Source organism: Panthera onca, chromosome C1, assembly GCF_046562875.1.
Source record: "Panthera onca isolate mPanOnc1 chromosome C1, mPanOnc1 haplotype 2, whole genome shotgun sequence".
NCBI lineage: Eukaryota > Metazoa > Chordata > Mammalia > Carnivora > Felidae > Panthera > Panthera onca.
This window is the reverse complement of record NC_138346.1, coordinates 67,401,672-67,419,703: the sequence shown is the minus strand read 5'-3', so window position 1 is coordinate 67,419,703 and position 18,032 is coordinate 67,401,672. Positions and strand designations below refer to the sequence as shown.

The 18,032-nt window shown below is 37.0% G+C and overlaps 1 protein-coding gene across 1 annotated transcript in view; it reads right to left on the bottom strand.

The window, feature by feature from the left end:
* The window catches only part of LOC132670865 (sodium channel protein type 3 subunit alpha), a 114,366-nt gene that overhangs the window by 78,068 nt on the left and 18,266 nt on the right, over window positions 1–18,032 (bottom strand). Inside the window, exons 2-3 of the mRNA XM_060621297.3 lie at window positions 16,199–16,393; window positions 5,100–5,413 (exon numbers count right to left, since the gene is read on the bottom strand). Of these exons, the coding sequence (XP_060477280.1) occupies window positions 5,100–5,363 (264 nt within the window). The 5' untranslated portion in view covers window positions 5,364–5,413; window positions 16,199–16,393. The remainder of the gene's footprint in view (window positions 1–5,099; window positions 5,414–16,198; window positions 16,394–18,032) is intronic.

Sequence of the window (18,032 nt, the reverse complement as noted above, 5' to 3'; positions counted from 1 at the left end):
TAAAGCTTATGAAGCCTTTGTATTTTCCCTGTGGTAGTTGTCCTATTTTAAGATGTTTAAACAGGCTGAATAACCTGGTTTTGCTGATTCTATAGATCTGCTGGTAATACTGAGAAGGGACAGCTGCATAGAGAATTAGGCTTAAAGACATCATTTCAAAGGGCATTCCATAGCTAAAATCCTATGACTTGAAACCTATAATCATCAACTTAGTATTTAAGCTATGCTACCCGGTGATTACCTACCACATCTCTCTAAGATCATTTACTTTTTACCACCAAGGCATCTCTGCTCCAACCAAATCAGTCCACTTGTCAATCCCGCTCACAGCCTGTCAGCTTCTCCTTCTGATTCTGGAAATGAGTGTCATAAAATCCTAGAGGAAGGAGGTACCTGTGAGGTCATCTAATACAAACTCCCCCCATTTGGGGTCCGTAACAAGCCTGTCAGTGAGGTCCCATCCACTATTATTTCAAAGGTTCTTAGTCCTGTCTGCATATTAGAATCTCCATAGGTGATTTTAAAATTGCCAATATTTGAGTTCTACTCAAAACCAAATGAATCAGAATTTCTAAAGGATGGGCATAGACATGGGATTTTTTTAAGTTTCCTCAGGCAATTCTAATATGCAGCCAGGGTTGAAAAGCCCTACCCTCAGAAAATGTCCTCAGCTATCAAAGTCACCTCCTTCATCATGTCTTTCCAGATAAATCACTGCCTTCTGATGGCTCCCTAATTGTTTCCCTTTACCAGTAAGTCTTAGTGTATTAATTTGCACACATTGGCATGTTGCTTGTAATTATAGTCAAGTAGCAGTTTACATGTAGGGTTCATTCCACTGAGGACTAGGTTAGAAGTTGTTATAAACTATTGAGCATAAAAAGCCTGTAATCTACTTTTTCTCCATTTTTTTCCACAGTATTTAATAGTGTGGTTTGTACATAAATACTTGTTTTAATTAAATGCAGGCTTACCTTTAAGATGTCATTTACCTTTAAGACATCTATATATCCATTTGCTTAATAATATGTTTTTACTCTTTAAGAGCTGTATCCCATACAATCATGTTCACTGACAACACGGTAGTGTTTGAATAGGTAGAGAGAAATATTTATATTGTGAGTATTAAAGGCAAAGAAAACAATTTCTGTGTACATTGCCCTATTGTATTCAAGACCATGGAGTCAAGCATTACCTAACCAACCATTTTCCATGAACTGCAATCTATAAATTTGAACAATTGTATAAGAAGGACAAGGAAACTTCTTTCTAGCATTGAGATCATCCACACAGGACAGTGGACATTGAGAAAACTGCCCTTCGAGCACAAATGCATTAAAAGATTTTCTTGATTTTACAGGATTAGGTTATTTACATTTCAAACAATCTAGATCTATTTAGACATTCAATAACATGTAGAGTTCACCATAATTTAAAGTGCATTTACTTATGCTTTTGTGAAACAATTGCCATGAAAAAACAGTTAACACTTGTAACATTAGGAGGGGAATTTATTTTGAAAATCTCCAAAAACAGAGTGACAGGAATGAACTGTCCCTTTAAACATGGAATCCTCTGCTCCCCTGAAAGATTAGCCTCTGTGGTAGTAACGGGATTAAAAATGACATGCCAAGGGCATCTTCAGTGAATTTACAGGTTCTGGAACACAGCAGGCCTTAAGGACACAATTTCAGTTTATTTCTGGGGGAACAACACCTGGTATAAAACCTGAGTTCTGAGAAATGAAGAATAAAATACTACTATCCTATATAGTGAAATAATTACAAGGAAGACGTTTGAAATTTGGGGCTCTGATGTTATTGAGAGATGTAGCTAAACTGAAAATTATTTGAGTGACAGATAATTGGAAGAGGAGTAGATAGTGTCAACTCCAGAATCTGGTTTGCAAGTAATGATAAATAATGATGTGGCTAAAAGACAATTACTGCATATTGCCACTAAGATGATGAAGGTAATAGCTGAAAGCGCGTCAAACCGGTTATTGTTCACTCTGGAATGCTACTTGCTTTTTCAGAGATAAATATACTTCATATAGGTTCACTAAAATTTTTACTACTTGAGGCAAGAGTAAGCTTTCCATCTCTAAGTAGGACAACTTCAATCAGAGAATTCAAAAAGTTATACAAGCAGTTTTTAACATTATCTTTCATTTTATCAATAAATACCATATATAGCTTTGCTTAGTACTTAAGAGCTCTGACTGCTGGTTCAATCCCAGAATCGACCTCTTATGGAGTATAACTTGGGCAAAGTTATGTAACCTCTCTGGGGTTAACCCATGTGTAACACTTAACACTAACACTTAACCCATGTGTAAAATGAGGCCAATGGTACCTGCCTTGTTGGTTCTTGAATAATAAATGAATTCTGCCACCTAAACACCCAAACAGTGCCTGAAATCCACACCTATTTTGTCTGAGCACATTATTAGCTATCATTATTATCACTGTCACTATTCTTATTACCTGGCCAACTTAAATACCATTAAAATGCATTGTGATGTGGCTCATCTGATTATATGATTAAATTAGGCATGCAAAATATATCATTAATTAATGGCAACAAACTGTTACATAATGCTTTACGATTTTAAAATGCCTTTCACCTGCATTATTCATATAATTAACATAAACTGCATACCATATTCTTAAATTCCAGAACTTCTCCATTAGCTTTTTACATTAGCTTCTTTTATCCTAACAATCACGAACTACCATCTTTTTCAATAGCATCACCTAAGTCTTCATTTTTCTAGATACTTCATAAAGAAAAGCAGTGCACCCACAGTAAAGAGTAAATAGATGTCTCCTGAGATGGGTCATGGCCACCATGAGTAAATCAAGGTCCAAATCTGGTTCTCAGACAGGGAGGCAGTAAGAACTGACTTTGTTAGCACACAGAGAACACTTCTGTTTCTTGGCAGCAGACTCACATTAACCAAGCTTAAGAGCATGACATACAAAATCAGAATGCAAATCTATTTATTTACAACAAGATTTATTTCTGTCACGTGGACTGAAATAATTGTAATGGCATAACCAGCATACTCTTTCCTTTCAAGCAGATCTATGGGAAGACAAATTCTAGTAAGAAGGTTCTTTGCTGAGTCAACTTAAGTCAACTTAATCAAATGCAGAATGTTTAATGCCTCCTCTGTTCAGTAGCCTCGTGTAGCCCCTCTGCAATGAAATGGACTTGATTTCAGGAGGAAAATGCTTTCAGATCTGTCTCCCTTGAAAAATGCCAGTGTTTGTCTCTGTTATTTTCCCCATCCTTTAATCTTACCAATTTCCTTCCTTAAGAACACTTCCTTTCTTTAAGTAGCAAATACTTTTAACCATGTCAGAGTAAGCATTCCCCTGTCTCTTGAAGATATCTTTTAAAATATATACTTTGAATCAGTAATTTTAAGGACAATTTTATTATAGTTTCTTGGGGGATGCCTCACTTATCATTGTGTATAATAATACAGTAACTAAATTTCAAATTTTTCTTTAGTGCTTCTGTAGTAAAGTTCTGGAATAAATTACTTTTAAAAATATATGAATCTATATTGAATGCCACCTTTCATGAGACTAATTTCAAAGGAAAATGAAGGGCCATGCTTAGCTATTTAAATTTGTTTGATGATTTATAGAAAACATTTTAAAACTTGCTACTCAAAGTGTGGCCCATGCATTAGCAGCAAGAATCTCACTCGAGGACTTATTAGAGATGTAGATCTCTAGACTCCTCTCAGACCTGTGGAGTCAGAATCTATATCTTAACAGGATCCTCAGATAATGTGTATAAACATGCAAGTTTGAGAAACCCTTCTTTAGAGCAATAGGGCTAGCTCCACGATTGGATGGTTAACTGCCAGGCTCTTTAACATCACTGATCTTCTCTGTTTAAATTGTGTACTGCTTAGAGAATGCAATTTCCTTAGCCATTCCTTTTAAAAGGACTGGCTCTAATTAATAAAGGTGTTTAAAACCTTTTTAAATCCACAAACCATCAATTCATGGTGATATCTATTTATCTCTACTTTCTACACATACCTGTTTTTATTCTTATGAATGTGAAATATAAATTGTGGTTATAAAATGCCAAAATACCCAATTACATCATGCAGAATCTATAATCTATTAAAAAATATTTACTATAAACTCTGCAAAGCTGGTTATATTCAAAAACTATTTTATTCTGACAGAATTTTGTGGTTATTATAGCTTTAGGAAGGCATAGTCATAACTTGATTTAAATCATATGTAGATAGAGAAAACTTGAGTATTTTGTTTTTGTCTTCTGTTTTTGACATTTTTTTCACAGACTGATGTTTTAACAATAAGTAATTATGACTGTGCTTGTCAATGTATTCTCTTCCTATAGGAGGATGCTAAATAAAAATATTACCCTCTGGGGGTGCTTGTGTGGCTCAGTCGGTTAAGCGTCCAGCTTCAGCTCAGGTCATGGTCTCACCATTTGTGAGTTCAAGCCCCACATCGGGCTCTGCTCTGACAGCTCAGAGCCTGGAGCCTGCTTCAGATTCTGTGCCTCATTCTCTCTCTGCCACCCCCCCCCCCCCCACATGTGCTCTGTCTCTCTCTGTCACTCAAAAATAAATAACTGTAAAAAAAATTTTTTAATACCCTCTAGAGTACAAATCTATTGTGAGGAAACCTCAAGCTAATTAAAAACTAAAAAATAAGAAGTACGTATGCCCACAACTCTTCTTTGGCATGGCTGTTGTTCTGTTCTCTACCATGTGCTTAAGTATGTCAGTAATAACAGATATTTTGCTTTGTTGGTGTCAGTTTTAATTCTGACTATCTCAGTTACTGTGAAATTGTAGAAATTGTTCGCCTCTCATATCTCTTCACTGTAGCCAAATCTTGACTTCATTTCTTGTAAATATTTCTGCTTATACTGTGCCTAAAAGTAAGTGGAAATAAAAAGTATAAACTCTCTAAAGGTAGAAAACTTCTGATGCAGTATGTGTATGAGCCAGGAAAAAGTATATTAAAGTTAAGTGTTTAATTGAAGACTTAACTTTGAAAATATCACTTAACTTTAAAATCAATAACATCAACACTCACCTTCTTACTGATATAGTACGGGTCCAGGTCCTCCAGAGGCTCTGACACCATCTCTGGAGGGATGTCTCCATAAATAAACGGAAGGTTCTTTCCAGCTTCCAAGTCACTGTTTGGCTTTGGTTTGTTCTCGTCATCATTGTCTTGTTCTCTCTTGGGCTTTTGGGCTTTCTCTTCTGCAGCACGTTTTTCGATAGCAGCAAGAGATTCTCTAGTAAAAAGGCGGAAGCTTTCAGGCCCCGGGGGTACCAGCAGTGCCTGTGCCATCTTTTCATCCTGCACATTTAATGACGTTTAGCTTCTTGCATAAGAATTGCCTGCAAAAAAAAAAAAAAAAAAAATGCATGAGAGGAAAGCCAGTGAATGAGACGGATTGAGAAAATCAACCAAGATGTCATTTAATGTTTCTTCTAGTAACTTTTTTGCTAGTATATTAATAAATGAACATTATTTTTGGTGAAAAGCTCTTTTCTTCTTCAATACGCATGTTGCTCTTTTCTGCATGTTGTTTCAGCATAAACATTTTACAGTGTCCCTTTGAGGATTCTTCTAGTAACTTTTTAAAAGTATAAACATTAATAGTGCTTTTAGGGGCGCCTGGGTGGCTCAGCCGGTTAAGTGGCCGACTTCGGCTCAGGTCACGATCTCGCGGTCCGTGAGTTCGAGCCCCGCGTCGGGCTCTGTGCTGACCACTCAGAGCCTGGAGCCTGTTTCAGATTCTGTGTCTCCCTCTCTCTCTGTCCCTCCCCTGTTCATGCTCTGTCTCAAAAATAAATAAACGTTAAAAAAAATTAAAAAAAAAATAGTGCTTTTAGTGCTGCACTACAAATTTTAACCTGGAAGCATCATTATCCAATCTAATTTTCAATAAGCCAAGTATATAGGTCTGTCAAAGTCGGGTCAGAGACTTTTGAGCCAAAATATAGTATACATTTGGTGAAGAGAATAATGTCATTGATGCTTGTCAGTAAAACTACTTAAGGACCCATCATTTCTTTCCCTGCTCCTTTTATCACATCATACTGATTCCAAATAAAGAAACATAGTAGTATATGCCTGACTTATAAAATCTCAGGATAGGAAAAGAAGTTTTGCCTAATCCAACCACTGTTCTGATTATCAGCATCATTATCATTGACCATGGGTTCTCCAAAGTTTGACCATCAGCAGCGACAGAGAAATCAAAACTTCTCTCTCAACTTTCACCTTGGATCCTTCTGAAGCATCTTCTGAGGCAAGACGGAATATATTTCATTTTCTAGTCTGCTGTTATTCAATTATTCCAAGACACTTTTCGTATTCTTTCTGAATCTTCCATTTGATGTAGTACTTGGAAGCATGGACTATGGAGCTAGACTCTGTTCTTAACCCTGGCTCTGCCATTTATGAGCCACATGACTTTGCAAAATGTAAGCCCTCAGTTCTTCAGTCTCCACTTATAAAATGGGGAAGCTATGAGAAATGACCTCCCAGATTATGGTAACGAGTAAATGAATTAATTTACATTAAGTGTCTAGACTGTTCTGGAATTAGTCAGCGCTGTGTTGGTGTCAACCATCATAATATAATTATCTTTCATTCCTTGTAGCTGTGTCCTCTGTTGTGGTTTCAAGCATCCTCACACTTCCAGGCATTTCCCTTAAGTGAGGTCCTGATTTGGTGGAACCACAACTGACCACAGAGCTCCAAGAGTGGACCAGAAAGTACAGGGCCATATTCACATGCCATGCAACTGGCTAGGATTAGAAAGGAGAAGAAAGCAGACATGTGGAGTGACCCTGATCAATTTTCCAGGGAAGGTTAAAAAAAATTCTGCTACAAGTGTGACAGAACGGTCAAAAATACTAGAAATCAGCTACATATATTGTGAAACATAAGTTAATAGCTATTTTATTTTGCATCATGTCAAAAATCACATTTAAAAAACCTAGAAAATAGAAACAATAAACAAACTTCAATGAGCACATCAGTCATCTTATAAAACAATCTACAACCATGGCATTGGGGTAATCATCAGAGTCGTCTGACATTTTTTCTAGCCCAACCACCTACCCCATTTCTGCCCCTGCATTTACTCTAGTCTCCATAGTCATTTATCCCTAAATGGCCTTCTAATTCTTAGCTGTTTGTGGCGTGTATATACTGAGCTTACAGACAATAAGAAACTCCAGATCTTATAGTAACATAAGAAAAATGATATAGATTAAAAATGACTATAGATTATTACATATGGTGTTTTGGGGGTTTATATCTGAATTCCTAGTGCCCTGGTCTGTTCTAGTGAGTTAAGTATTTTTAATAGCTTTTTCTTTTCTTTTTTTTTAATGTTTATTTATTTTTGAGAGAGAGAGAGAGAGGGAGACACAGAATCCGAAGGAGGCTCCAGGCTCTGAGCTATTAGCACAGAGCACAATGCAAGGCTTGAACCCACAGACCGTGAGATGATGGCCTGAGCCGAAGTCGGACACTCAGGCACCCCAATAGCTGTGTCCTTTCATTTAACTAGTATTTATAATATGACATTGTTATATTTTCTGCTACTATGAAGGTATATTCTAAGTAAGTTAAAAAAAATATCAGATGTCAAAAGCTGTGCCATTTTCCTTACTAGTTCTGAAAAAGAATTTCTGGTTTGTGGTGGGACTGGGATTTTTGTTTTGTTTTGTTTGCCATCGAGTAGCATATGAATTAGAAATTTTGAGAATAGTTATTCTATTTTAGTCAAAAATTAATCACCTGTTTATTTTGTGCCTTCTAACTTCACGACACATGGCACAAAGTAGAATTAAAGTTTTTTTGCCATTTTATGTTCATTTTGACCTACACATGGCCAATCCAGTGCTAAGCTGTTATAGAATAATCACCTTAATACTTTTGAATGTGGAAGGAGTTTGTGCATTAACTGCAAGCCTTAAATACCCAGAGATGTGTAATCCATCTATCTCTCATCACCTTTCATGAACTAAATGGATAAGATGTTTACCAAGTGCTAAATGAAAATGAAACAGCATGACAAAGATATCTTAAGACATTTCTATGAAGCATGGCTGCTTTCTTAGGGAAGAAGAAAGTTTACTATTGTATTTGAGAGTTTAGTTAAACTAATTTTCGTTTCTTTATTAACAATGGAATGAAAAGCATGCAGCAGTTAGAATCCTGAGTTCTGGGTCTGTACTGAGCCTAACAATTTGTTTATGACATTTAACTTCCCTTAACCTCACTGTCATTGAAACACTTTACCATATATGTGGCAACACTTTGCCACAAAGAAATAACCACTTATACTCATTTAATTGAAATTTCCTGGTTCCTAGGTTTTAAAATGAAATTAGGTTAAAAATATCTAATGTGGAGGGGCGCCTGGGTGGCTCAGTCGGTTGAGCTTCTGACTTCAGCTCAGGTCACGATCTGACTGTCCGTGAGTTCGAGCCCGCGTCGGACTCTTTGCTGACAGCTCGGAGCCTGGAGCCTGTTTCAGATTCTGTGCCTCCCTCTCTCTTTGACCTTCCCCCGTTCATGCTCTGTCTCTCTCTGTCTCAAAAATAAGTAAACATTAAAATTTTTAAAAAATATCTAATGTAGAAATATTTCAATAATCTGTACAGATTACTTTGATTTCTCTGAGATGACGTGGAACAGGGTACCATCACAAAATCGTAAACACATATTTAAACAAATTATTCTTTACCTTCCTGTTTGCAAGGACTAGCACAACGAATGTGAGTCTTGGCCAAAAGAAAGTAACAAAGTCTCTCTGAAACTGCCACACTATTGTTTCTAAATCCTGAGAACATAGATCAGTTCCAGACTCAAGGCTTTTCCTTGAGTAGGGTTTGCCCAATATTTGGATAGGTTGAGACATTAAAAATCATAGCGAGGGGAGATTCCTTCTCATGGCTTCTCCTGCAGCTTTGCTGTTTAGAAACCTCTCATAGTTCCAAAGCCGTTCGATTTTAAGTTTTTTTCCTCTTCCCTCTTGTTCTTTGTGAGCCAATTATATAGACCTCTTACATAATTTTACATTTCCATTAGAGCAGACTTTTAAAAATTAATTCCTACTGATGCCTTGGTGTGGGATATATATTATTAATGAATATATGTGCATTATAATTTATTAAAATATATCAAATTTAATATGCCAAATTTTCTCTAGAACTGTCCTTGCAAGGACAAAAAAGATTAAAAAAAAAAAAAAAAAAAAGACCTGAGGAGATGATCTCTTTGACTAAAAACCAAAGTGTGTGTGTGAATGTGTGTGAGTAAACCAAATGCATCTCTGTTAATCAATAAAAATATTGTAGTTTCCAAAATCCTATTCTAGGGATGGACCACAGAATTTATAGCCTGGAAGGATTAGGATCATTTATGCAAGAAATATTTATTGAGAGACTACTATGTGTCAACACTATGTTTGGACTAGGCACCCATGGTCCTTACTCTTAAGAAGCTGACAGTCCAGGGGAGCCTGGGTGGCTCAGTCGGTTGAGCATCTGACTTCAGGTCAGATCATGATCTCGCCTTGGTGAGTTCGAGCCCTGCATTGGGCTCTGTGCTGACAGCTCAGAGCCTGGAGCCTGCTTCAGATTCTGTGTCTCCCTCTCTCTCTGCCCTTCCCCTGCTCATTCTCTGTTTCTCTGTCTCAAAAATAAATAAACATAAAAAAAAGCTGACAGTCCAGTGTGAGAGATGTTTACACAAATAATTATAATACCATTGTACATATATGACTGGTTATTGTCTGAGCTCCATAAATGGGAGCAATTTATTCTGCCCAGGCAAGGGTGAGGAGGCTTATGGTTCAGAGTAGTTTTCCTGAGAAAGTTTTACAGACTAATTGTGATTTGACCAACTGGCATGGTGGTGGTAGTTGGAGGAAAGTTGGTAGGAAGACAAATCAGTAGAGATAGTATGTGAATGGGCCCAGAAATAAGAAAAAGCAGGGAGAGCTTTGGAAGAACTAAGAAGTTCATTACTAAGAAGAAGTTCATTACTAAGAACTAAGAAGTTCATAGAGACCAACCTGCTCAAAAGAAAGTGGTTAGAGCAAGGCTGAAACGCTGGCAGGATATAAATCACAAAAGGTCTTGTACAGCATGCTGAGGTAAACCATGGATGGGGAGTGATGGGATTGATTTGAAGATTAGAAAGATAGTGGCAGGATAAAGGACAGACAGGTGGGGGTGATCCTAGAACAATGGTTTTCAAACATTTTGATTTCAGGATCCTTTTTTTTTTAGGTTTATTTATTTATTTTGAGAGAGAGACAAAGCACAAGTGGGGAGGAAAAGAGAGAGAGAAAGAGAGAGAGAGGGAGAGAGAGAGAAAGAGAGAGAGAATCCCAAGGAGGCTCCACACTGTCAAGTTTACGGCCCGATGAGGGGCTCAGACTCACAAACCAAGAGATAATAACCTGAGCCAAAATCAAGAGTCAGAGGCTTAACCAACTGAGCCATGCAGGCGCTCCCTTTTAGACTCCTAAAATTATTGATGATATCGGGGCACCTGGGTGGCTCAGTCGGCTGAGCATCTGACGTCAGCTCAGGTCATGATCTTGGGGTTGATGAGTTTGAGCCCCGCGTTGGGCTCTATGCTGATAGCTCGGAGTCTGGAGCCTATTTTGGATTCTGTGTCTCCCTCTCTCCCTGCCCCTCCCCCACTAGCATTCTGTCTCTTTCTCTCTGAAAAATAAATAAACATTAAAAAAAATTACTGATGATATCAAAGAGCTTTTGTTTATGGGGGGCTTATCTATTCATATTTATCATATTAAAAATTAAGATTTAAAAACTTTTATTAACTTAATAATGACAAGCCCTTGTGTGTTTACATACAAAACACATTTTTAATAAAAAATAACTATGCTATCCCAGATGAAAAAAAAAATGGTGTGAGAAAAAGGAATTTATCTTTTTATTTTATTAAAAAAATTTTTTTAATGTCAATTTTTATTTTTGAGAGAGAGAGAGAGATTCAGAGAAAGAAGGAGATAGAGAATCTGAAGCAGGCTCCAGGCTCTGAGCTGTCAGCACAGAGTCCGACATGGGGCTCGAACCCACGAACCATGAGATCATGACCTGAGCTGAAGTCGGACACTTAACCGACTGAGCCACCAAGGTGCCCCAGGAATTTATTTTAAATTTGGGCAAATCTCTTTACTGTCTGGAATACAACCAGATTCTCCTATCTGCTTCTAGGTTCAGTCTGCTGAGATATGTTGTTTTGATTGAAGTAGATGAAGAAAATCCTCATAATAAATATATATGTAGCTGGAAAAACGAGTTTTTTAATTGTTTTTTTCAGGCTGTTTTGAATATTCTTTGATCCACACCAAAACTCTACAAATAATAATTGCTTGAATTAGTTTCAATGTGAAATCTGCAACTGTATCAGGAATTATTTACTGATCTTGCCTCTTGGATGGATTCTGTAGCATGTATGGATCATTTGGAAAATATTGGCACACTGGTAGGCAGATTTCCCAAAATTTGGCAAATTTCATTAAATAACGTTCAAAAGTCACGTTCGTTAATGTCACCATTGATCTAATGAGAAAAGTCATAATGTATTGGGAGGCTGTCTAGTTCGTAGTGGCAGGTAAAAGTTTTCCACAATTCCAATTTCCACTTGAAAGCTCCAGTTTTAACACTGACAACAAATGCTGTCATTTGCTTTTCCTGAAGTGACAGCCTTTTCCTTTGTTCATTTTTTAGAAAATATCTGCTAAATATCCGAGTCTGAATAACCATAGTTTGTCACTTCTTCTTTCAAGTGAAAATGGTGTTCCATGAAAAAAAGAAAAAGTGGTTTATTCAGCTTCTGATTCACACAGTCACACAAATGCTTTTCCTTGAGACAACCATGGCAGTTCAATATGCAGCAGAAATGCTCTATGTATTTTTTCCAGTTTCATCATACAGAATACTAAAAACACATGTCCCTTAGGTCAAGATTTAATAAAATTAATAATATTTCCTGCTTCATCAAAGTTGTTCTTATGTGAACTGGTACTTTTTGCTTACTGAAAGTGTGTGGGAGTGAAAATGTCAAAACTTGTCCTACAGTTTGATGCTGCTGCTTTGCTCCCTGCTAAGACATTAGCACTTTCACTCCATGACTTTTGCGCTATCAGTGAAAAAGGCAAAGGTCATCTTGGTATTACTGTTCGGAAAATAGTTGGACCTCACTGCCCCCCTGAAAGGGACTGGGGAACCCCCAGTTGTCTGCAAACCACCCTTTGAGAACTGCCCTAGAAGGAAACAGTTGGGCACCAGGAATCTAAAGAAGAGGGCAAGAGAATATGACTACAGCTGTACTATTTAAGGGCCTACAGTCAGAACTGTATTCAAGCCCTGGCTCTGCGACTTTCTAGCAGTTTGACCTTGGGCAATTTGTTTTATCCTTTATAATCTTCAGTTTCCCTGTCTGCATAATAAAGATAATGATAGCAATAATAGCACATATTTCATAGAGTTAATGTGACATTAAATAAGAAAAAGCCCCTAGAGGGTGAACACCATGCTTGGAAGATAGTAGACCATCAAAAAGTTAGAGAGAAAACAAACCATGGCCAGAGGACTGTATTTAATGCAAAATTAGGAGAGAGAAAATCAATGAGATTTTATGATGTTTTGATATGAGGATTGAAGAAGCGTTATGAGGTTAAGCTCAATCCCAGATTGGTTTAAACCACAAGTTGTCATTAACCCAACAGAAAAGCGGAAAGGGTTTGTAGGGCATGATAATAAATTCTGTTTGGGATTTATTTAGGTTGAGATGCCTGTTAGACAGCTGGGTATGTAATTAAAATATGGGTCTGAGAATCAGGAAAGCCGTCTGGGCTGAGAAAATGTTGATTAAGGAATCACTGGTTGAAACTGAAGATAAGAATATGCATTACACTGTCTAGAAAAAATCAGAAGATCAAAGGTAGGACTCTTGTGACTACCAGTTTTTAAGGAAAGGAAAATTAGACAGTGAAGTCAGAACAGTTACATAGATGCCAAAGGAGGAATTTTGAAGATGCTAATTAAAAGGCGTATATTGGATTTGACAATTAGTCAAATAATTCATTTAAAATGAATGAACAACAGGCACAGAGAAGCTAAGTAACCTTCACTGAAACGTCTACTGACAACACAAATTGTTGTTCTGAGGCAAAACATTTTCCACACATTCTATTCTTGACTGACTTTTCCTATTACAGTTGACATTTTTATCTTGAATCTTACTATTGTGTGATTTGATTTTAAAGATCTAAGCTATATGTAAATAACTGCATAAAAATACATTTATGTAGTTAGATTCAGTTTTCCAGGCTCACATATGTGTATGCTGTGATACTAACATAAGCTTCTGAAACTCTGTGAAACCAAAAAATATGAATACAAAGCTACTATTTGTTAATGAATCAGAATCTGAGGAAAAGGGCATAGCAAACAGTTGGGATATGCTGTGGCATTACTGAGGCAAAGACAAAAGTATTTTTTCTCCATTACTCATATAGCCTGGGAGTTCTTACCTTGACTAATTTCCAGAATAGCAGTTGGAAAATTGCACTGGTCTATAACCTGTTAATATCAATAGTTTCTCTTTCCCTTTGTAGGGATTTTTATGATTATGTTACAGACCAAAATCAATTAGTTCTGGTCTGTTCCCATGGAGACAAAATTATGTCAGAGGCTGTAAATTTGCCATCTTCAAGGATGGAAAGCTGTATCATACAACTTGAAAGATTACAGGGGAAAAAATCCACAGTGTATTTTTATGTCCTTGATGATGAGACAGCAAATTGTTGGGGAAAGATTGTGTCCACTGCTGAGGAAAAGATGCTGTGTTTTCTTGTTATCAGTGAGAAACTATTATAGAAGGGCATAATCTAAAAGACAAAATGGAGCTGACTACCCTTCCTTTGAATAAAGTTATTAACATTTTCTAAAGGGCTTTTCACTTTGGGATAGTAATTATCTGGTATTTACTGTATTTTCAGGCCACGTATGTGACAAAGAAAATAATGATTTTTTAAAGGCATATACAGAGCATTTGGCACATTATAATAATAACCACTGGGCATTCTCCAAGGCAGAATTAAATGTTATTTTCTGTATTTCAGAAGATCTTTGAAATAACATCTGGTTGGTATGCTTACCTAACTAGGTGGCTTTGAGAATTAAACGATAATAGACAAAACTCTGTTAAACTGTTACTATGTCTCAGGTACTCTGTCATATAATTTATATACGTTAACTCACTTAATCTTATGAGGTTTAATCGTTTAATTTTATTTAACCTTGTTATTCCCATTTTAGAGATCAAAAAACCTAGGTGCAAGTAGGTTGGATAATCTGCCCAAGCTGTAAAAGTGGTGAGTCAAGAAGACAGGTTTTGAATCAATATAGTTCAGGAAATAGCCTGGGCCCCAAAATGGGATTTTTAGTTCACATGTTCTGAAATTGAATTAGGATAAGTCTGCTACCTTACTGGGAGGTTACTACGTATATAGCCCCATGTTAGGAATGGAGTGGTGCAATCTAAGAAATAGAGCAATATAGTCCTCACCTTTGTTTTTAATGTAGAAGATAAACAGGAATAAATTAATAACAAGCATAAAACTCACATCTAATGGATACATACTGACATATTTTAAGCACCTTAGAGTTATTTGAAGATAAATTAAAGGCCTAGGCTAGCTTCTTATATATCATTACCTCTTGCTCTCATTGTGGTGTCAAGGAATGATGCAGTACTCTTGTCTGAATTAAACCTACTGAGAAAGTAACTCTACAGCAAGGATATCACTATTATATGGCCAAATATAGATGAAATTTAGATGTTTTCTACCACTGTTCCCTTCCTGTTAGCTAAACTCATGATTATCCACACATAAATGCTATTTATTGATTTGCTAACTGTTTTAATAAGAGGATCTATTTCTGTCTTTCTTTACCTGGACTCAATGGCATACCTCTGAAAAAAAATAGCTGAGTATGAAAGTGTGAGCTCGTCTCTGTCATCAGAACAATTTTTATCCTGGAATAGTTTCTAGGAGTTGATGTTCCCAGTGACTTTGTCTTTATCAGACAGCTATAAGCACAGAGAGACAACTGCTAACTAATAACAATTAATAACATTGTAATAGACAAATTGTTGGCTTTATTAGCTCCTGAATTTTTGTACTGTATGTTTGCAAACTGGAGAAAATTGTGTGTTCAACTCCCTAGCATCCATTCCACTCCACACACCGTCTCTAAGCCCCTTGCCAATCAATGGTTCAGGAATAGGCCTCAGGAATAGGTGAGGGGAAGCCTGCCAAAGGAGTGTCTATAAAAGGTTTGTTCACTCCTAAGAAGGAGACCAAGGAAGAGACAGAATTCTCTGTCCCCTCGACCTTATTGCATCGGGTATGATACGTGGCACTACTTCAGTCAACTTAAAACCAGAAGGGATGTCATTCTGAGGGCAAAGCTGGAACACTGAGGGTGGCAGATCACAGAGACAGATCTCCCCCTGGGCTCTTGATGGATCGCTCAGCTCTTGGACCCAAACAACCTCTGCACTGCCTGTTATATTCAATAAACATCCTTCTTGACTAAGACGGTTTTAGACAGTTTTTCTAGCTAGTTGCAGCAGATACGCCAAACAAGTAAATATTCCTTGGTCGGTTCAAAAACTTGGCCAGTTCAGAAGCCAGCTTTCAACCAAATACTAACCATATATTTATTTGGATGTCCTTTACCCCATGCAAACAGTTAAGCTATGGATACGATCACCAAATAAATATAGTAAAATTCAAGTAAATACAATCCTGGGTAATTTACTAAACACACAGGATGGATGTTTCTTTTAAAAGAAAAATAACTAAAAAGCTGGGTTAGTCTCTCTTTCTTACATCAATAGCCTTTGGCATCATTTCACTCCCTGAGGTCATCTCTGCCACATCTCTAAGTGTTTGCCTCTTTGGAGACACATATTAGCAAGGAAGGAGATAATCACTCTTTTGCCTTCTTCTTTTTTTTCCCCCCCTCATGCAGCTGCCCTTGTTAGCTAATAGAGATTTTCGTTTACCTTCCACAAACACAAATTTATGCCACTGGTAGTTTAGGTACCTTAGATAGTTACAGCACCTTTCTCTGGAAAAGCTTCAGGCCACTTCTGGAAATTATCTCATTTGTTCTTATACTATCCCTAGAAGAAATTCTGTGTTTTTATTCCTGTAAGCGACTCTGCCACAAATCCTTGACAGATATCTCATCCCTGATGAACACTGATGTGGCTTGGTGTCAGCTTTCTTGCTCCATAATCTGTGTAGAAAGGGAAACAGGTGAAGTTAGTCCAGCATCTTTGGTATTTGGAGTGAAATGGGTGGTGTGGGTCTGGGTCTGGGTGCCCTGGTGTGCTCAAGGAACGATGGGGCTGGGAACCACTGCCAGGATCCTGGGGTGGGGGTGGGGCCCTTCTTTCTTTGGCAGCCTTGATTTAATTACTCTTTCTGAAGGCATGCCAGAGCTCCAGAGCATCTTTCTGTTCTTCACCTCCTACTTCCTTCCCTCCTCTCCCTCTTTTTTCCTCTTTGTTTCTTTTCTTCAAATACCAGAAAGACCAAAGAAGTAGACCAATGGAACGTGTGATCTACACTGGTGTTATGGGTCATCATTCTAGTTCCTTTTTAGCTCCTTTTCCTCTCCACCTAAAACCCCATTTGACTGGTTAAGATAAGACCAATAAACCTTATTCAGTGGCTTCTAAGGTAAATTTTAGACAAGAAGAGATGAAAAACTAGCATGTTAAACCAAGGCATAATATTAACCTAAGAATAACAATCTGATGTCATATTCCATCAGCCATAACCTTTAGCAATAACTTAGCCCAGTTAAACCAATAATTATTTCAAAGGGCATTATATGTAACTTTTAAATCAGCAATTGATATTTAAAACAATGTTTACATCAATTCGCTCATAAGCCAAACTGGTAATGGATTCTCACCAATAGATCTCCTTTTATAATTTACTATGACAAACAAACAAACAAAACCATTAAATCTCACTTTTTAATTTTATACATAGACTTTTAAAATATAACATATATCCTACACCCTTGTTAAAATTTGTCTGTGGCCTTCAGTGACTTAGTCACTTTAGCAAAGTATGCAGGTACCTGTATGATCTTCCTTACAGACCTGTATGATCTCACTTACCTTTCATTTGGTGGTAACACGGATCTTGCTAACTATGTAATGTTGAACATGCTACCTAACCCATTCAGTTTTTAGTTTCCCATGAGATAATGAGGTTTACAGTGCCTAGTGAAACAGGGCTGTTGTTAGAACTAAATGAGATATATTATTTCATACATACACACACACACACACACACACACACAGCTATAAGTCACTCATACAATAGCGGGCATAAAGTAGGTTTTCCATAAAATCTGAAAGTTTTAGTGGTATTAGAAGTAGCAATAATTATAATAGTAGTTTTATTGTTATTATGCTACTAACAATACCCATCAGATACACCATGCATCAGAGCTTGAAATATTAATTTGTAAAATAAATGTATAGCCCTTCAGTAAATGTTTCCTCTACTTTACAGCCACAAGCCTAATAAACACTACTTCCCTTCCCCAGGACATAAGTAACTGTGTTTAAATAGCTTAATCTATCTACATCCTGACATAAAATGAGCATATGTTAAAAAACCAAAATGTCAATTTAGATATATTTCTAAAATATTTGTCAACTTTACTCTGGGAACATGGAGGGGGATTAGGTACAGAGGGTGGATATCCAAGAGAAACTAAGAACTTAAGGAGGAGCAAGAGAGTAGTTTGAGAAAGCATCCCAAAAGGTTCTGATTTGCTTGGTTTCTCTCTCCTCTTCCTATTCTTGTAAAAAAAAAAATCACTGCTTCGTGGATCAGAGAAAATATATTCTATG